At 40.8% G+C, this 21,461-nt stretch overlaps 1 protein-coding gene across 3 annotated transcripts in view; it reads left to right on the forward strand.

Moving 5' to 3' along the window:
• acsl1a (acyl-CoA synthetase long chain family member 1a) overlaps positions 1-21,461 on the forward strand; it is a 28,322-nt gene that overhangs the window by 4,064 nt on the left and 2,797 nt on the right. The window contains exons 1-20 of one of the 3 annotated variants that reach the window (XM_017405881.3): positions 4,985-5,157; positions 8,184-8,396; positions 8,718-8,835; positions 8,914-8,978; positions 9,071-9,172; positions 10,421-10,520; positions 10,595-10,770; positions 10,932-10,964; positions 11,132-11,183; positions 11,273-11,346; positions 12,462-12,539; positions 13,111-13,245; positions 13,375-13,509; positions 13,716-13,811; positions 14,075-14,147; positions 14,254-14,342; positions 15,026-15,142; positions 15,231-15,374; positions 15,464-15,565; positions 15,657-15,728. In XM_017405881.3, coding sequence (XP_017261370.1) covers positions 8,202-8,396; positions 8,718-8,835; positions 8,914-8,978; positions 9,071-9,172; positions 10,421-10,520; positions 10,595-10,770; positions 10,932-10,964; positions 11,132-11,183; positions 11,273-11,346; positions 12,462-12,539; positions 13,111-13,245; positions 13,375-13,509; positions 13,716-13,811; positions 14,075-14,147; positions 14,254-14,342; positions 15,026-15,142; positions 15,231-15,374; positions 15,464-15,565; positions 15,657-15,728 — 1,956 coding nt within the window. In that variant the 5' untranslated portion in view covers positions 4,985-5,157; positions 8,184-8,201. Of the gene's footprint in view, positions 1-4,984; positions 5,158-8,183; positions 8,397-8,717; positions 8,836-8,913; positions 8,979-9,070; positions 9,173-10,420; positions 10,521-10,594; positions 10,771-10,931; positions 10,965-11,131; positions 11,184-11,272; positions 11,347-12,316; positions 12,395-12,461; positions 12,540-13,110; positions 13,246-13,374; positions 13,510-13,715; positions 13,812-14,074; positions 14,148-14,253; positions 14,343-15,025; positions 15,143-15,230; positions 15,375-15,463; positions 15,566-15,656; positions 15,729-21,461 lie in introns of those variants that run through there. The other 2 variants (XM_017405892.3, XM_017405872.3) reach the window with 2 other exon arrangements.

Consider the following 21,461-nt stretch of genomic DNA (forward strand, 5'->3'; position numbering starts at 1 on the left):
TCTGAGTCCCTCCCGGATGACCGAGCTTCTCACCCTATCTCTAAGGGAGAGCCCAGACACCCTGCGGAGGAAACTCATTTCAGCCGCTTGTATTCGCGATCTCATTCTTTCGGTCACTACCCAAAGCTCGTGACCATAGATGGGGGTAGGAACGTAGATCGACCGGTAAATCGAGAGCTTCGCTTTTTGGCTCAGCTCTCTCTTCACCACAACAGATCGGTGGTTTTCTTTCTTAATTCTTCTTAATTCCTGGTCATAAAAAAAGCCCAATTCTATCTGACGTTTTCTGTGCACTAGCATAAATTTAATTACATGAGTCTGTTTCATATAACATTCTGTCAGGGTGTGGGAGACTTAATACAATACGTCAGATCTTTTGAAGTGAGGTTCTGTGGAAAGGACTATATATCTGTAGACAGGAACCTGGAAGTTAAAGTTGAAACAGGACCATCTTACCTGCAGGACACGTTTTATGTCCCGCATCCTCCATGGAAACAAATGGACCATTGCCCTTGGTACTCTTGTTGGTAGTTCTGACCTTGCTGCTTTGTGTTTAAAATGCTGTTTTTTCTAATACGCTCAGCTGTAAATAGTTTTGTGCACAAAATAACATCATGTGTCACCATGTTTGTGAGTGGGTAGGCACGACTTAAAGCTAATTTAGCGGCAGCAAAGATCAAAAAAAAAACCTAGAACTCCAGTTCTGAAAATACAACATGGCAGCTTCCGTAAACCGGATCCTGCTGGCTTCATTTCCCAACAATAAGGGAAGACGGGGACACTTGGTCTGTAATATATACAGTCTATGTTTTAACCAAACATACCTAAATTTTCAAGTTATCTGCTTCATGTTAAAGCTTGTTTTTGGGTTTATGTAACGTTTGCAGTAATTGCACCTTCTTTGTTTTTGTTTTTTGTATAAATGGCTGGCGAAAAAAAAAAAAAGACTCTTCCCTCCTCCTTCCTAGTTTACAATGACAAAGACTACACAAACCTGATGTAGCTTAAAAGCTAAATGCTTGACTAGTACCAGTGAGTATGTGACCACCACAACATGGATGCAACTTACAGAGTTAATCACAGCGGATCGGCCAGTGTTTCATTCAAATGTTTTATTCTTTGTACATTCAGCGCCAGCTCAGTTCAGGTGACGGCAGCTGACACTGCTGACATAATAAACAAAGATGTTGCTGGAGATAAATGCTAAACTCCCAACAGTTCACTTTGTGAAAGCGTCTGAGGTCCCAAACTGGGCCACAGTAGTTGTTTCCGCTGCTTACACCAAGCTAACTGGTTTTGTAACTTCATACTCTACTCACAGACATGATTTACTTTTACGCAAACAAGTAGTGGCTGAGTGTCAAGTAATCCATCACTTCAGATTATACAGGAATGTCAGCTGTATGGTGCTCGGTCTTTGACCTGCATTGTGAGGGATGTGTGCCCTGATGCTGTGTTGGTAGCGCCCGACGGAGTTTGGTGTGACCTTTGTTCCACTTTTCAGAACCCACCCTCCCATCCCCCCTCCCCCTCCTCTATACATTTTTCCGCTGCATGGCCATGTGACCAAGAGTGTGCGGTTTCACGGCCGGCTCTCCTCAACGTGGCCGTTTTGTGCAAGGTCGGCCATTGGCTCCTGAAGTCATGGCTGAGTGTGACAGGAGGAGGATGGACACGAGCCAGGCAGAGTGGTCTGCAGCGCGAGAAGCGCGTCACACCGAAGCCACATGAGCTTTGGCTGCAGCCGCGCAGCACCAAGCAGCCCGTTTCTCTGTGACTTGTTGCTCTGTCAGCTGCTCTGTCGTATTCAGCTCACAGAGCTTCTGTTCGGTCCCTCTTACACAATTTACACACAACTGACAACGAGACAAACTGGTTTAGCTGCCTTGAAGCACCGTCCACATAGAGTAAATATAAACGAGAAGGATTATTAAACAGGATAACACCGACTCATAATCAAATTTGGTCCTTCGGGGCACGTTGAGCTATTGAGTTGTCAAGGTGGTGTTTGACCAGCCACAGCAGAGTCAGCATGGTCAGGGATATTTCTGCTTCTCTATAAAGTGAATAGTTCTTTAGAGATTGTAAAAGCTTTGACACAACCGGCGTAGCATGTTGCAATCTACCCGACTCTCTGGGGAACTGTCTGACTTGGTTTCAGACTGAAAAGTGTCTTCCTCTTTAGAGATCTATATTAAGAAGAGACTCTTTAAACACCAACCACTGACCGACAGTGAGAATGCTTTTGTTGATTCGCCTTAAGTGCACAAGATAACGAGGCTGGAAAAATTTGATGTTTTCTGATATGATGGGTTATCTTTTGCAGCATTGTGACAGTTTTTATTAAGGGGCAATATATAATTTTACAAACGCTGTCAGTGATTGTTTCATCAAACAGGTTCAGGTTGCAGAAGGTTGCAGGATAAAGTCCTGGTCTGGGACCTTCCTGGGTGGAGTTTACATGTTCTCTCTGTGCACACGTGGATTTACTCCGGGTGCTCCGGTTTCCTCCCACAGACCAAAAAATATGCATGTTAGGTTAACTGGTAACTCTAAATTGTCCCTAGATGTGAATGGTTATTTGTCTCAAAGTGTCCCTGTGATGGACTTGCGTCCTATCCAGGGTGTCCTCCGCCTCTCGCACAGGGATGGCTGGAGATAGACACCAGCTGCCCACAACCGAGAAAGGAGAAGCGGGTAAAGAAAATGGATGGATGGATGTTCAGGTTACATCTGACTTTAAAGACTTGCACCTCTGAGCTTCTGCTGAAACCACTTTTTCAAGAGGGGGCTGTGGACAGATTCAGTAGTAATGTTCTTAAAAAAAATCAAAAACCACCTTTAAGTACTTCTAATTTCTATACCAATAGCAGGATGAAATTTGTTTTAGTTTTATACAAACTTGTCAAACACTGGCAAACACTTTACCGGAGGAACTTTTCTCTTGGTGGCAAATAGTTTTCAATATTAAAACAACATTCTCATCCAATACTGAAGCTACATAAATACACTGTACAATAATTAACAAATGAATCAGTCTTATCCTTACCTGACTTTTAGAGCAATGGCTGATGGGAGTTTTAAACTGCTACTGTTCTAACTTCCTGTAGCGGCTCGCTGAGCTGCAATGCTAAAAGTTGAACAAAAGGGAACAACAAGGAGATATGGTTTTCTTCATATCATTTTTGTTTATGCCGTTGTCTATAACTGTTATTTATTTGTTAGCTGTGTTTTTCTGTGTTTTTATTGCAGTAACTTTCATGTAGTGGTTGGAGTTGTATGAAACAGTTGCTGCGGGCTGCTACCAGCTTGTCTTCATATTCTGTTATGTGTCAAATGACCCTGCTGCCCTCCCCTCCTTTTTTTTTTTTTTGTCTTGTGCATGTGTTCATGGGTGTGGGGTGACTCGTGAACTTGCTCTGCCATTGGCTTGTCATCCTCTCAGGCCAAGTATGGTGAGTGGAGGTGGTGGTTAGTGGGTGGGTTTTAGGAATACCTTTTACCTCCAACAACTATTAGCCAAGCCTGGCCCAAAAAGCAGAATAAAGAACTCGTACAGCAGGTCTGGAACACCTGCTTTCACTGTCATTCAGCCAATTAATGGCTAACTTGGTTTATTAAACATAAACCAAGAAGAAGTCATGCATTAAAAGTGTCAATCAATCGCAACATATTTATTCATACTTACTATTGAACCCATTTGGGAACATTTTTTTAAAAATAGACAAGACTTTTAGGTTTTACACTCGGAAATTAGAGAATTTTTGCTTCTTTTGGTTAGAAAGTAAATTCCTTCCTGTATGAGACAAACCAAGACATTTGAGGACATCACATCAGGTCCAAATATCTGATATTTAGCTTTTTTTTTAACATTTTGTAAAATTAATTGGTTTCAAGACCAAATGACCTACAAGAAAACACTAAAAGTTAAGTTTGTTACAGCTTTATTTCAGAAATGCACGTCATGATATACTTAGTTTGATGCAAACTGTAAATATCTATTTTTATTTTAGAAACCTCAGATAAATGTGTCAAGAGATCAGCAACATCATTTTTTTGCAGCATTATCTGCATTTACCATTCCTGAACGCATTAAAACCCGTGGACACTATGTTAAGTTGGTCGTGACTCCAACATTTCACCGCGAGAACGATTAAAATATAGTTGTTTCAGCAACAAATCGTGGTCTAAGAGTGTCAGAAACTCAAGATGACGGTCCTAACATGCTGTGATGATCAAAAATTAGGTGCTCCTGAGCAACGTGACACTGTACATCTGGTAAAAATATAATTTTACAGTTCCCCTACATCAAAGTTGGCGCCAAGTTTTATCGCATTAGTGTTGCTCACTTTATTCAGTGGTACATTTTTTAAAGCCTTCTGAAATGTTGCTGGCAGCGAGCTGAATGTTGTTGTTTTGTTCTTTAAAGTGTGTTCATTTCAGATTCAGAAAATCAACAACACTCAAATATAGTTTCATGTCACATGAAGTTATAAAAATTACTCGTGGATTTCATCAATACGATCTATAATTTCTATTTCCAGTGTCACGGCTGACCATTTAATTCATGGTTTTATTTCTCTATTTGCTAAATCGTGCAGCTTGAGTGGAGAATACGTAAAGCTATATATTTGGAAAAACATGTTTTTACAGTACCATGTTTTATTAGTTTAAGATCAAACAACAGCGCACGGACACAGGTCAATAATGAAGCTTTTGTCTTTTAGTTGGACGCGTTTCAGCTGTTTAAATTCTCAACACCCACTGTGACCAAATAATAGAAAAGATATTCAGACAAACATCAGCTTAGAAAAAAAAGAACACTGTTGCTTTGAAAGTTGATTAAACATACAGGACGTTCTGACGCGTTTAAAAAAAAAAAAAAAAAATCTGTGGTGCTCTCTGTACCACATGTCCCTCTCTGTGTCACTCTGACCAGAGGGTGACACGAGGTGTCTCGCTCGTCTGTGTTTCTGTTTGAGAAGGGGCGTGTTTCTGCTATTCATAGTTGTGAGAACTTCAGAGGTCTATTAGAGGTCGGCGGGAGTCCTTCTAATAGCTACTGCAGCACTGCCAGGCCTTCCACATACCTGCACCTCTCGGCCCTCTGGACGCACTCCCGACCGTCCCTTCGTTCTTCATTCACGCTGTAAAACTGTGAGTATTACAGCATTATATCCATCTGAAAGTCTGTTTTAGCTGCATTTAAATTTGGCCTTGGGTTGACTCAGAGGTGGCGTGATCATCTGTTTTACCAGTAACAGGTGTAACGGGACAGAAGCACGTTTGTTCGTCTCAATTTGGACCTTTTCCTCCCTGGAGGACGATGGTCAGCTTGGATGAATCATGGCTGTGCTTTGTGGTTTATAGTTTAAATAACCAGCAAACTCAGTTTATTTATTTCTTGGCTTTTTTTTTTTTTTAAGAAAAAACTTTGTCCCAGTTGGCATCAGTCCTATTTTGTCATGGGCTTTGTGTTAATAATAGAAGTAGGTGAGAAGTCAATAGTTACCGTGACTGTTCATTTACCTTCAATCCAGAGGTCAAATGAGTTGACATGAATGACCTGTTAGGCTGAAAACTAACCTGAACTAAATCTTTATTTATTTTTATGATTAGTTCTGTTTAATTGGTTAAAAACAACTAACAGTGAGTCGAAATCACTCTTTCCCCCTTTAGGCTCGGCTAAAACATTTTAATTTATAATCACGCCAGAATTAGAGCAGCTAATTCTGGCGGGTCTGATCTGATTGTGATATTAAAATTTCAGCAGGACTGCAGCGTTTGAAAAATGAGATTTAAGCCCATTGACCTCATCAGCAAAAAATGTCGAGCAGAATCAAGTGTTTCGGCATCTGTGGCCGGTTCTCCATTCAGCCTTGTGTGATTAGAAAACGTGTGCATAATGTGGGTCAAATTTTCCTCCGTGTCTTGTTTTTCTTCTTCTTTTCCCAAGAGCAGAGCTGTTGAATGGGACAACACGCCTTCTTTTTTGTGTACGAGATTTATAAAGAAGTGAAAAGAAACAGCAAAAGGGTCAAATAGGTAACTTTAAACGCCGTACCTGTCAACCATTTAGGTTTATGTTGGTGTGGATTCACGGTCACCCAGGACATAGCAATTTCTTTCTTTTTAATGTAACTACATTTATTCTTATTTTTATTGTTTAAAACGGCGGCAGGACTTATTTGCTCGTTTCTTGAAGATTGAGAGGAGCTCCAAGCTTTTGCTCTGTTTGATCTGAATGAGCTGAACTCACATACAGATCGCTCTCCCTCCCCTCTTTCTTGATGGTCATTAGGGTCTTTGTTAGCCTGGTCTACATAAGGCAGGGTTTTGGTTACATGCAATTATTTTGGACAGACGGTTTGAGGAAGCCATCGATGTAAAACTGGAAAGAAAACAACTTTTAAACAGAGAAGCAGGTGTCAGATTCCCACTGTTTTAAAAACTGACAAAGCTGTTTTGAAACTAATCCCCAGACAGTTTCACATCAGTTTGCACCGTCACTCATGTAACCAAAACAACTCTCATGTGGATCAGACCAACAAAAAAAATAAAAAACCCTTATGACCCTCTGGCGGGAGGGCAGGGAGTGTGACTTTTTTTGCATGTGAGTTCAAGCTTACATAAACAGAGCGCCTCACTGCGGTTTTAAAGCTCCGAACTCTGCACTTTTCAGTTTGAACTGAGAAAGTTCCTCAAACAAAAAGACAAACTACTTCTTCTTCAAAAAAAAAAGTCTAGTAGTTTTTTTTTTGATGATTTAGTTTGGTTTTTCAAATCTTGTATATTTGTGTGAATTTCCGTATTTTTCTGGAGTTAAGTGTTCCGAAAGGAAAGGAAAGCACAGTACCCCTTCAACACAATGTGAATTTTCAGGAATCATGTTGTAGCTCTTTGACTTCCACCACAGCACCTACAGGAAGACTTTTTTTTTTTTTAAGGAGCCTTCATCCAACAGCAGGGTTTGACAAAATGCAAGATGCCATGCTGTCAAGGTGATGAGAAGCACGGGTAACTAGTCTGATTATCCACCACACGAATCCCACCTTGTCCTTAATCATAAAATTAATAAATAATTAAATGGAAGTCAAAACACAAAAAGGGGTTTGTGGGGAAAACACCCTCACTACTTTCATGGGAATTCAGAGAATGCAGTGGGAGTCCAGTTTGTGATGATGTCATAAATTTGCAGCACTTCAGTTAAAAAAACAAAACAAAAAAACCCAGAGACTACAGGCTTTATCAGGCACAGTAGGTATTAAAATTAATGATGTGCAAACACTGAACATGAATGAAGTGTGTGAAAGTGTGTGAAACCAGGAAAAACAAACCCCTTTTTAAAATAAATGTGGCGGCGTCGTTTGTGGTGGCCAAAGTAGTGTCTGAATTTTTGGATTACCTTATTTTCCAGGCTATAAGGCGCCTTTAAAAGCCCTCAGTTTTCTCAAAAAATGACAGTGCGCCTTATAATCTGGAGCACCTTTATATATGTAAGAAGTCGTAATGTTTTAGTATGTCTTTGGTAAACTACAAAGCTGCACCGCTCGCAGCATTAAAGCTCAGTTATAGTCGCGTGTTCGGCGAGCGGTGGAGGTGTTTATACTTGACGCTTACATCGGTGCAGTATTCTTCCGTGAGTTTTGAACCGTTTGATTATCTTTGTGATCTCTCATAGAGGGATCATATAAATGCTGATACAGGTGAACCAGCTCCGCTAGAGCACCAAAATCATCCATTTTGAATGCACACGGTCTACGCAAAGTTACAAAAATTAGGAGTTGCACGAGGGTGTGCCTTACAGTCCGGTGTGCCTTATATATGACAAAAATTCGAAAATGGGCCATTCATTGACAGTGCGTCTTATAATCCAGTGCGCCCTATAGTGCGGAAAATACGGTAATGTTCTTAAAACAAGTTAGACTAAAGTGGACATGAATGGTAAATCCAAACACGTACAGATTATGAGTTAAACCACCTGACACCATCTGTGCAGCACAGTGGTGGAGGGCTGATGATCTGGGCTTGTTTTGGGCACCTTGCAGTCACTGAGCATGAAACAATCAAGTGTTTTAGAGCCAAACGCGAGGCCATCTGTCCGACAGCTGAGGCTTGATGGAAACTGGGTCACGGAACCAGACAATGATCCAAGTTTTCCTCTCTGTGTGTTTTTGGGACAGGCTCAGTGCAGAACAGCCATGCAGGCTCAGGACATCCTGAGACAGCTGCGGATTCCCGAGTTGGATGACTTTCGACAGTACGTCCGAGGCTTCCCAACCAACGCCCTCATGGGTATGGGCGCTTTCGCCGCCATCACCACATATTGGTTCGCCACCCGACCGAAAGCCCTCAAACCGCCGTGTGATCTTGGACTGCAGTCGGTGGAGATACCAGTGAGTGATCCGTTGTTGTTTTTCCTCCACTGACACCAGGTTCACGTTTTTGTTTTATTTCTCCACTCACAGATTGCATCCTCTGCTTGAACTTTATTAAAGCTCTGAATTATTCACAACGTCTTACATGTACCTGAAATACCTTCTCTCACAGCTAAAGCCCCATTTGACGGCAGAGCATGTTTTGTTTGTATTTGTCTTTTTGGGGTAAAAAGTGTTGACTTCCATCTTTCAGACGGTTGTGTTTCTAGTATCATAAAGTCCAGATGTGAAGGAATCGGCTCATCGTTACTTTGTGGATGTCTCGGTTTTTCCTCGTAGGGTGGAGAGCGCGCCAGAAGATCGGTGCTGAATGACAACGACAGCGATTACATGACACATTATTACAGCGACGCTCGCACAATATACGAGGTGTTCCAGCGAGGACTCAGAGTATCGAGTGAGTTTATGAGCTAACGATGAAACTACCTGAAGGTAACGGAGAGAGTAAAGTTAATTTTTTTGAACATTCTGGTAGATAATGGGCCTTGTCTCGGGTCGAGGAAGCCAAACCAGCCGTATGAGTGGGAGACTTACAGAGAGGTGAGAAGGGCTGTAAATCCACAGATATCCAAGCTGGAATCATTTTTATTTTAAAATGTGTGTTTTTTATTTTTATTTATTTTTTTGCCCAGGTGGTGGACAGAGCAGAGAACATCGGATCAGCTCTTATTCACAAAGGACACTCTCACACAGGCGACAAATTCATCGGCATCTTTTCACAAAACAGGCCCGAGGTAACTCAAACGCCATCTTTTTTTCATATTCTAGTTTATTGTTAAATTTCAACCTTAGTAGTAATTTTACCTTGATTGTATAAACTCTGGAAACAAAGTTTCTGTGATTTCCTGTCATGATCTGACTCGGTGTTTAAGAATGAAAAGCACACCCTGTTTGCTTTTAGGTTTTAAGGTTTGGTTCAAAAGTCCCATAATTAGTTAAAGTCAGCCTGTGTGCCGTCTGTCACATTAAAAGATAAAATACCTGACATCACAAAGTTCAAATGAAAACAGAAATATAAATCATTAGAGTAAAAGTAAATATCCTGAAAGATCTTTAATTTAGTGTCTTTCTTATTGTACTTAAAGCCATATTCCAAGTTTTATTTTTTATAATACCACCATCCTGTAGTCTAATGCTGGTTCTGTCGTTTGAATTTGTATTTTATTTAGAGCATTTATAGTGGTATGTGTTTAAGTAGAAAGTGTTATCTTAAAGGAATACTTCAGATGTTTTGAGGTGTGGTTCTCTGGGTAGTTCATGACCCAGTAAGTATTCTTACGTTTTGGTGAAAGCTCTCTGAACGACCTGAATTTAGAAAAATAAGAGTTTGATTCTGACCAGACTGAAAAGATAAAGGCTAGTCTGGGTGGTGTCAAGACCAGAGCTCCAATCTCAAAACATTCAGTGCTTTGTGCAAACACTATTCTATAAACCTTTACAGTTTTACAATATGAAGTTATTCTTGCACAATGATACGATGTTCCTGCTGGAAGTGCTCGCAAGCTGCAAAGGTAAAGCTAGCTGCTGTCGCCACTATTCATTCTTGCAGATAATTATATAATTTTGATGTAAGCAGTGGTGTAATATGAAACTGATGGTTGTGTAATGGCTTATAAAAGATTTGTATGAACTAATATGACATTTATGAGACTGGTATCTATGGATGGCATTAAACACAGAATTAAACTCCATTTCTCTGAACTGAGGTCGTTCAAAGAGCCATCTAATAGGAATGGCAAACCTCCACCTTAACAACTTCTATTTTTATAGTAAAATTAAAGATATGTGGAGATAAATTAGAATAAAAAATAGATCCAAAAGTCTACAATAATTTGTACAAAGTGTGTCAGAGTTTACCCATGGCGTTGTTTATGTTTGATGCTCTTATCTCCAACCATAACGTACAAACACACGCCACAGCTAAGAGATGGAGATCAGGATGCATGTTCATTTAAACTCATCATAATCTGTTTTCACTGCAGTGGACCATCTCAGAGCTGGCCTGTTACACGTACTCCATGGTGGCTGTCCCGCTGTACGATACCCTCGGCACAGAGGCCATCGGCTACATCATCGACAAAGGTACGAAAGGTTTCCGCCTTTTTAAGCTCTCGGTTCTGAAAGGTGGTTCCGACCGTTGTCGTCTGCGTTTTCAGCCTCCATATCAACAGTGATCTGCGACATTCCCGACAAGGCTCGCATGATCCTGGACTGCATCACGGGAAAAGGAAAAACGGTGAAGACGATAATCATCATGGAGGCGTTCGACAGCGAACTGGTGACCCGAGGAAAGGAGAGTGGCGTTGAGATTATTGGTCTGAAGGATTTTGAGGTGAGAATAACGAACAGGTTTTTTCTTTAATGGTGTTTAGCTTAAAATGATTTCTTTCTCCTACTAATCGGTAAGTCTTTTCAATGTGTTTTTCTGAGCCTGTGTTGTATTTTACAGCTTGAAAGTGTGGTAATGTTGTTTTTATATTTAATTTCTTTCAGGCCGTGGGCAAAGCTAATCATCAGAAACCAGTGGTGAGTAGAAACGGCACAGATCATCTGACCTGACCACAGGAAAACACAACACCTGACACTGACTTCTGTCATCAGGACTTCTTCAAAGAGAAAAGTTACATTTTCAGTAGATCGAAAACAGGATTATGAGTTTCTATGAATGAGAGTAATCTGTCGTCTCATTTCAGCCTCCCAAACCAGACGATCTCGCAATTGTCTGCTTCACATCAGGAACCACAGGTAAGTTCAGAGCTACTATAACTTTAATATTGTGTTTATTATCCTGATAGTTTTATTTAGTTCATTTTATTTTATTTATTTTTTCTCAGGAAACCCCAAAGGTGGAATGCTGACTCACCAGAATGTTGTCTCCAACACTGCAGCCTTTATTCAAGTAACAAAGGTAAGCCAACACACCTGGGAGGCTTTCGCTTTAATCTGACGTTCATTTAACCATCCAGGAGAGGAAATTATCCATTACAACCATGTTAAATTTATTATATATTCCCATGGCTACATGCTTTAAGAGCTTAGATTTTTATTTTAACTACAGGAGAGACTTGGAGGGAAAATATGTTCCTCTCTCCAAAGTCTTTGGATATAATAAATGTAAACATTCTCTAATATAAATAACTTTCCTTTAATCACAATATTAATTAAGAAATGTTACGTTAAATGTTTACAGAGTTTGGAGAAAGAGGTATAAATCTTTGTCCAGGAAAATGAGGGTCTGTTATTTATTGTTTTTCAGGCTTCTAAAACAAAAATTGTGTGAAAGAACGCAACTTCAGCTTATGTTAAACCTCTACACTTTTGCGTGACGTAGTTTTTTTAGTTTGTTGCTGTTTGCTCAACCAAACATCTGTGTTTTACACAAACGTATGTGCTCTGAGGATAGAGCCACTGAAACAGACGCTGCTGAGTGGATCAGTCCACCTGATTGGCACGTCTCGTCCGTCCAAACGTTTACTCGCCTCCCGGCGGACTGACACATTCAGCCGCGTCAGGTCACCACATTTCCATGGTCTACGCTCAGCACACATGCTTTTGCATACTGACACGGACGTTGTACGGTTAAGAAAACGTCAACAAACTAAACAGGCCTGTCATGCAAAAGCGTCGAGGTTTAATATTAGCTAATGTAGCGTTCTTTCACAGCGATATTTTACCAACCTGAAAAATGATCAGATATAATAAACAGCCCCTCATTGGACAAATATGAGGAAACAGGATTTTTTTATTGAAGAGGGAAAAAAAAGTTTAACGCTGACTTTTAAAAACAAACAAAAAAATGTCTTGAAACCGAACAGACACCTTTTGCGTTCAGCTTTTGATGAAATAAATGTTATCTGCCTCCGGTCCCTGTCGTCCAGGCGACACTGAAGCCCGGCACCAAAGACGTGCTCATCTCCTTCCTCCCTCTGGCCCACATGTTTGAGAGGGTGGTGGAGGTACGCTAGCCGGGCGCCTGACTTGCAGACGTGCATGTGTTTTTTGTTTTGTGTGTCGCCCCTGCAGGTGCACAGCATGCTGAACGCCACTGACGTTCACATATCCTATCTCCCCCTAGCTCACATGTTTGAAAGAGTTGTGCAGGTATGTTTGCCGCTTATTTACCTCAAAATATTTGACACAAGAGATTTTTGCTAAAGAATAAATGCTGTTTAAAAAAAAAAAGGATATTTCTGAAAGCAGCAGTGATTCATTTTCTAGAGCTTTTGATTAACTTGCAAAATTTCAGGTTTGTCGTGTCTGCATGTCACAGCTGCCCTTTAAACATTTGCTTGGTTAAACTGAGGGCTGTATGTTTTAATATGTTTCAATTTTAAATGAGAATTGAATGATTTTTACATGTGCTTTCTGTCATGACTTTACCAACAAGCAGTTATAACTTGGATGAATTGTGTTATTTATTAAAAGAAAGTATCCATGTTTCATCAGCTCTTGAACTTAACTTATACCCCTCCTGCACATTCAGTCATATCAGCAGGAAACATTGTGTACGGAAGAACAATTGGGACAATTTTGTCATATTTCACTCAGAAAAAAGTTCAAAAACAACCAATGGGGCTGTAGAGTGAATAGTGGAACAACAGTGCCCTCTTGTGGTCAGACAGTCACAGTTTTGATTCATGATTGTTGGAATAATCAGGCCGTGCGTCTTTAGGGGGTCATCCTCATCCACGGGGCACGGATAGGCTACTTCCAGGGAGACATCCGCCTCCTGATGGATGATCTGAAAACGCTGCAGCCTACGGTCTTCCCCGTCGTCCCTCGTCTCCTCAACCGTATGTTTGACAAGGTCAGACACTATGATTGGTTGTTCTGAGCAATCAGTCCTTTTTTTTTTTTTCATCAGTTTCCTGGTTAATGTTTATTTGGAGTGCTGTGTGTAATCGTTGACCTGAGAAACAGCTGAACTTCTCTCCAGGTTTTCAGTCAGGCCAACACGCCTCTGAAAAGATGGCTGCTGGATTTCGCCTTCAGGAGGAAGGAGGCGGAGCTTAAAAACGGAGTGGTCAGAAAGGACAGCATGTGGGACAAACTCATCTTTAAAAAAGTCCAGGTAAACACTTTTTTTTTTTAAATCTTCATTTACAGCTCACATTATACTTTACAAAATAATCCCTATAGATTATAGAGAACAGGGTCTGAATAATCCCTTGCAGTTACTTTTATTATCTACTTTGAATGCTGTGAAGTAAAACAAATCAAGGCCAGTTTCAGTCAAACGTTTCCAACGTCACCTGTGTGTTTTTTGAAACTTTCCAGGTGAGTCTTGGAGGTCGGGTGAGACTCATGATAACCGGAGCGGCCCCCGTGTCTCCGACCATCCTGACTTTCCTTCGAGCTGCTCTCGGCTGCCAGGTGAGGCGCAGTCACTCTTGTCACGCCATATATATTTCTTCACTGTGACTAAAATAAATCTGAATAAAGTTTTTTTTTTATGGATCCTAATTAAAGTGATCTGACGTGCCTCAAAACTCTTTGGCATTTAGAAAACTGTGATTGTCTGCTAATGTAAACAAATGGAATAAAAGTAAATATTCTACCTGCAATTAATGTGAGTGTTGCTACAGGCGAATGACAGTTTTAATAATTGTTTTTTGTTTGGTGAATGCTTGCTCCAGTTCTATGAAGGTTACGGTCAGACTGAATGTACAGCTGGATGCACCATGTCGATGCCTGGAGACTGGTCAGCAGGTAAACCTTTACCTTTATGTTGTAGCCTTAGTGGAGAAAACGCGCTCTGTGTGTGTGTGTGTGTGTGTGAGGACACACACTGAACTAGATTTGAATGTTCCCTCAGGTCATGTCGGGCCTCCTCTGCCCTGCAACGCTGTCAAGCTGGTGGATGTTGCCGAAATGAACTACCTGGCAGCCAACGGAGAGGGAGAGGTGAGGAACTCGCGTTATGAGCTGGTTCTTCTCGCGTGACTTGGCATCATCCCTTCAGCTAGCTGGCCATCAGGTTTCATGCACATCGCAGGTTGTTTGCATCAATATAGTGCTTATACCTGACACTATTAGTTATCAGTTAAACTCACAGGTGTTTGCACACCTGGTGGGCGTGTTTAACCAATTAGGTGAAGTTATTTGAAAATCTTTGTTTAGAAATGGCCAAAAAAAGGGACGTTACACCACATTTCTGTGTTTGAAGCAAATAAACGTGTTGCTGGTGTGGTGCTTACACCTGTGCACATCTGTGCAGGTGTTTTAATCCTTGAGTGTTATTTTAAATGTGGGGGAAAAAAAATTGAATAATTTTACTGTGTAAGCGATCGTAAAAACTACTGGAAACTTTAAGTGTGAAAATTAACTTTTATATGGTGTACACACAACATAAATATAATGTCAACCTTTTAAAATGTAATTGTCTCATAACTAGAATGGGTTTTAAACTTCTCAAATTATCTGTATGTATATATTTTGTTGTCTTATATACAACTGATTTGATTAAAAACGGTAACGGAAATGAAATGCTATGAGTTAAATCAATGGAAAAACAATAGAAACTTTAAATCTTGATGATCACCTGCCAGCTTTAAAGCTACATTGTGCTGTTGTCTGTGTTGCTGTAGGTTTGTGTCAAAGGACCAAATGTATTCAAGGGATACTTGAACGATCCGGAGAGAACTGCAGAGGCGATCGACCAGGACGGATGGCTGCACACAGGAGACATTGGGAAATGGCTTCCTGTAAGCAGAACCGAACCACCGGCGTCTGATCATCACCGTGGCCTGGGTTTCATTTTAATATCTTGTTGTTTTATTTGTTTTTCTACAGAATGGCATTCTGAAGCTCATTGACAGGAAGAAACACATTTTCAAGCTTGCACAAGGAGAGTACATCGCCCCGGAGAAAATCGAGACCGTTTATAACCGCAGTGATCCAGTGGCCCAGATTTTTGTCCATGGTGACAGCTTACAGGTTAATAATTCATCCAAATGTAGAATCTGAACTCTGCTGAACACGTTCTGTGGTGTTTACATCATCATCTTACTCGTGTATTATTTCAGGCTTGCCTGGTGGGGATCGTGGTGCCTGATCCAGACTTCCTGCCTATCTGGGCCAAGAAGAAAGGCTTCGAAGGATCGTACTCTGAACTGTGCAAAAACAAGGTTAGCTTTGTTCAAAACAGTCATCCGAGGCTGCAGCTCAGCTCTCCAGGCTTGACTCGCAGCGTTCTGACTTTTTATTTTATTATTTTAGGACGTAAAAGCAGCCATTCTGGGGGACATCCTGAGTTTGGGCAAAGAAGCAGGACTGAAGTCTTTTGAACAGGTGACCAGTGTCATGTTGGCTTTAAACCAGCATGTACCATCCACTGTTGTCTCATAAATATATAAAAAAAAACTCATCAGTAAAAACGTGCTGATCATACTGACCTCATATCGGACAGAACATTTTTCAGTGAGTAGGTGTTATGTCACTGACATTAAATTGATAATGACTCTTGATTTCTGTGGTTTTAGTGTTACGGGTCATTTTGGATTATACAGAAAGATCTACTGTAGTTACAGCAGAAACCCAGCGTGGGATGTAATGAGGCTGGTGTGTTAGCAAATTAAAGGCCAGTTTTAACTCCCTAGTAAATGATAAATCTTCTCTTTTTGAATCGTATCCATCAGAAATGCAGAAAACTCCATTTATGGCCATTAAAAATATATATAAGACTGAAGCAGTGTAATGAATCAACAGTGACTTAGAGACACATGATACACTTTAAGAAGGGGGTGGGGGTTCAAATCCAATCTGCCAATTCTGATGTGTTTCAGTCAAAACCTCTTTTATTTTGACTTTTATAGAATTATTTTTTAATGTTGCCTTTCATGTTCTTTTCAGTGATGGTGTTGGGTGATATTACAGGAAAAAAAAAACGTGCTGTCAGCTACACCACAGCAATTTTTGCCTGTATTTATATTTACTTTACAAAGAATCCCATCAGAAATAGCAGAATGATCCTTTCATTTAGATTTTTTTTTTTTTTTTTTAATTGAATTTTTCCAAATTGACATACAAACATTAACATAACATATCATATTTCCCCCACCAAATCAGCACATCAGAGAACACTTACATAGTCAAGACAATATGATAAATACACCACAAGTAGAACTAAATTATCCAATAAGCATACAAAAAAGGACTGTTACCCACGCTAAATAATGTCATTAACGGTCTTTCATTGAAGGAATTTTAGTACAGGGCCCCATATTTTCTCAAACACACTGACTCTATCATCATTGCAATATCTCAGTTTTTCCATATGCAGAGTATTTGCTAGTTCCCCCATCCATAGATCAAATGTGGGGACAGAGTCCTTTTTCCAAAATCTCAAAATCAACCTTTTAGCAATCACAGTACCAAACAAGACAGCCATCCTCTCATGTTTAGAGGCTGGTTGCATAGCACTGGATACCCCGATGATGGCAATAAGTGGGTCTGGGTCCCATTGTTTTCCAAAAGCTGTTGAAAAAAAATGAAAAGTTTTCTCCCAAAATGAGCGAAGCCGAACACATGACCAGAATGAGTGTGTCAGGTTAGCAATAGCAGCCTGACAACGATTACAAATTGGAGACACGCTTGTAAAGAAAGTGCTTAGCTTCTCCCTCGAATAGTGGAGTCTATGTATTGTTTTGAACTGTATGAGATTGTGTCTAGCATTGACTGAGCAGTCTTGTATGCTTTTCAAACACTCCTCCCAAACTTCATCTGATAACTGCTGCTCTAACTCATCCTCCCATGCTTTCTTTATCCTGGTTGTGTCTACAGGTAAGCTATTAAAGATCTTATAGAAGTATGACACTGCCCCTTGATTGATAGGATCAAATTTATTTATTTCCTCCAGAGTATCATGTTTCTCTAGAGTTCCAAAATTCACTACGTTTTTCCTAACATAGTCACGAACCTGCAGATAACGGAAAAAACTTGACGGGAGAAGATGGTGCTTAGAACATAACTGTGCAAAAGATGCAAAAGTTCCACTAATATATAGGTCACCTATCACTCCAATGCCCTTCCCTCTCCATCTCCGAAAGACGGCGTCGTGGAGACCTGGGGCAAAGGAGTGATTTTCACAGATAGGAGTATCTAAGTAAACCTCTGGAGCTTTTATAAATTTTTGTATTTGTTTCCAAATTCTGATAGTGTTGCCTATGACAAAATTATTAGTGTATAGCGATTTATTGACATTAACAGGACTGTTAAGCAGGGCTGTCAGGGACGACTTACAACAATGCATGCGTTCTAAAGATAACCAAGTAGGGCAGGACCCATCAAATGAGGGTGGACCCTTCCTCCACCAGGCCATGATGGATAAATGGCAAGCCCAGTAGTATTGCTTGAAATCTGGTAAGGAGAACCCACCTCCCGTTCCTGGTTTACATAAGTGTTTTTTGGAGATTCTGACATTTTTATATCCCCAAATAAAGGGAATAATAATTGAATCTAGTTGTCTGAAGTAGGATACACCTATAAAACATGGGACAGATTGAAATAAATGAAGAAATCGCGGTAGCACCACCATTTTAATGGCGTTGATCCTACCAGCCATGGATAGTGGGAGAGTCCTCCAGAAATCAATATTCTGCTTAAGTTGTAGAATTTTACTCTGCCAGTTCAGTCGTAAAAGATCTTCTGGTTTTTTGGTTACCATCACACCCAAATATGTGAAGGAATCATAAGCTATCTTGAATGGTGTGGACCTCAAATATGTCAGATCAGTCTCTGTAGTAAGCGGCATTACCTCACTTTTGTCCCAATTAATAGAAAAACCCGAGAAGCTGCCAAAATTGTTGATCATCGTCAAGAGAGAAGACAACGATTTCTGTGGGTTGGAGACATATAAAAGTATATCGTCAGCATACAGCGAAATATGATGCTTACGATTAAACATCTCAATTGGTGATATTAGGGGGTTTTGCCTAATGCTGGCCGCCAAGGGTTCAATAATGACTGAGAAGAGAAATGGGGAGAGGGGGCAGCCCTAACGTGTACCGCGATGGATAGCAAAAGGGCATGAAACAATCTGATTAGTAATCACAGAAGCAGTTGGGTTTGAATAAATTATTTCGATCCATTTTGTAAACAAAGGTCCAAAACCAAATTTTTTGAGCACATACATCATATAAGGCCATTCTACCTGATCAAATGCACGTTGTGCATCTAGGGAAATAACAATGGACTCATCTGAATGGTTTGAGTACAATATATTGAAAAGACGACGCAGATTGAAAAACATATGCCTATCTGGCATAAAGCCAGTCTGATCCGGATGGATGATTAAACTTATGTATTTCTTGAGTCTATTGGCTAGAATTTTCCCAAGGATTTTTGTTTCTAGAGGTAACAATGAAATTGGGCGATAGGATGAAACAACCTCTGGATCTCGGCCAGGTTTAGGAATGAGTGAAATATTGGCTCTGTTTAAAGTGGGAGGCAGTCTTGACGCCTGCTTAGAGTGGTTTAACATACGCAAAAGTAGAGGCGATAATTTGGGACTGAATGTTTTGAAGAACTCAACACTAAAGCCGTCAGGACCAGGCGCTTTGTTGTTGGGAAGGGACAAGATGACAGATTCAATTTCCTGTAAAGTTATACTGGCTTCCAGTGCCTCAATCGAATCTGACGGTAGTTTTGGCAAATTCAAATTTTCAAAAAATCTATCCATGTTTCCAAAGTCTAGTTCTCCCTTTGACTGATAAACATTAGCATAGAAGTCTGCAAAGCGGTCATTGATTCTATCCGGGTCTGTGAGTAAGGTCCCATCTTCAAGTCTAATATGATGTATGGCTCTAGAGGCCTGTGATTGTTTAAGCTGCCGGGCTAATAGCTTATGGGGTTTATCACCTAGCTCAAAATGTCTTTGCTTGACCTGTACCAGTAATTTAGAAACATTTCTGGACGCAATAGAGTTGTATTCATATCGTAGAGCTGTAATTTTATTCAACTTATCCGGACATTGCTTTAATTTATACGAATTTTCTAGGCTGGTCAACAGGCCCTCTATTTCATCTAACCTCATCCTGGACTCTTTACCCTTTGCTGCCTCAAACGAAATTATAGATCCCCTTATAACTGCCTTCATTGCTTCCCATAGCATTGAGTCATCCACATCCCCCTTGTCGTTAGCACTCAGGTATGACTTAATTTCGTTTGAAATATAGGGGCAAAATTTCTTATCTTTTAACAGAGTGTTATTCAAGCGCCAGTTCCACTTTCCCTTTTTAAAATCTAATTTAAGGTTCAGCAATACAGGAGCATGATCAGATATGTGAATATTGTGGTATTTGCAGCTTGATACTGATCCTAGCAATCTAGAGTCCAACAAGAAGTAATCAATCCTAGAGTAAGACTTATGTACTGCTGAAAAGTATGAGTAGTCCCTCCCGGTAGGATATAGTAGTCTCCAAATGTCAACCAAATTATGGGGTTGTAGTAGGTTTTTAAGGGACTCACTACTCTTGGTTGAGCTGGCCTGAGGATGTTGTCTATCTAAAACTGGGTCCAGGATTAGGTTTAAGTCCCCTCCAATAATTATATTAGAGCCCACCCAGTCCGGCACTACATTAAAAAGCTCTTGAAAAAAGATGGGATCATCAAAATTAGGCCCATATATATTTATTAGTGTCACTGGTGCAGTATTTAGTAGCCCACTTACAATCACATATCTTCCCCTTTGATCTGAAATTGTCTGCTTATGAATGAACGATGTGTGTTTTTTAATCAAAATTGCAACCCCTCTAGTTTTTGTACTAAAATTTGACTGGTAAACATGTGAGGCCCATGAGGGGCTAAGGACTTTAGCAGCCGTTTTCTTAATATGGGTTTCCTGGAGAAAACAAATATCAGCCTTCAATGAACGCAGGTGTGCATAAACTTTACCTCTTTTTAGAGGACTATTTATCCCGCGGACATTCCAGCTAATCAAATTAATCCCGCCCTTACCATGCTTATTTGGATCAGTTGTCATTAATCTGTGTGCATTTTAGTAACTGTTGCGTGACTATGAAGATAAATATAAGATGTCCAGAACACGCCGATGTGCAAGAAGCACCCCCACCCATAACATGACTAACCCCCTCTTCTACCAAACATAACTGAACGGAACCCGGAGTGGTGTCTCCATACCCCCAACTAAAAGCTAGAACTAGCCGTTCGCCCGAGGGCGGACAAGCAAACAAGCAACACAGCTCCCCATCTTTCCAACTAGAGTAGCCGCTCCACCCCACACAATGAAAGGTGTCAAAATAGATAAATGACATTTCTCACCAAATGACAGAGTCCTTAATTGCTCGTATTCTGAAGATTTCAAGCATAACAACATAAGGGTAGTCTGACCACCTGCTTCATTTAGTCCCAGACTGCCAGTCCTCAATCTCCCAGCTCAGGAATTTATCGGCTTCCGCTGGAGAGTCGAACGTAGCAGTGTTATTATTCACAGTAACCAGGAACAGCGCTGGGTATCGGAATCCATAACGAATCCCCTTGGATCTGCATTGCTCCTTGATAGCTTGGAACCCCTGACGCTTCTTCATTACAGCTGAGGTGAGGTCGGGAAAGATGAACACCGAGCGACCGTTGTACTGCAGAGGACCCTTCTCCCTCGCCAACCGCAGCACCCGCTCCCTCTCTTGAAAATAGTGCAGCCTGACAATGATGGCTCTCGCCTTCCCGTCTTTAGCCTGCGTCAAGCTCCGGTGTGCCCGATCCACCTCAATTGGCCGATCAAAGTTGTCTTCTCCCAGCAGTTTAGGTAGTAGTTTGCAGACAAAGTCCGTCGGTCTTCCATTCTCTGCTTTCTCTTGTATGCCCACAATACGGATATTCTGCCGGCGCGAGCGCGCCTCCAAATCCTCCAGCTTGGTTAGCTGCTGAGAGCATTGCGCTACTAGGCTATGGTGTTGCTTCTCCAGCTCCGAAATCCGTCTCTCCTGTGACACGACTGCGGCCTCTGTTGATGTCACACGGTCACTAATATCGGAAAGCGCCGCTTTCAGACTGGAAATGGATCCA

Source organism: Kryptolebias marmoratus, linkage group LG3, assembly GCF_001649575.2.
Source record: "Kryptolebias marmoratus isolate JLee-2015 linkage group LG3, ASM164957v2, whole genome shotgun sequence".
NCBI lineage: Eukaryota > Metazoa > Chordata > Actinopteri > Cyprinodontiformes > Rivulidae > Kryptolebias > Kryptolebias marmoratus.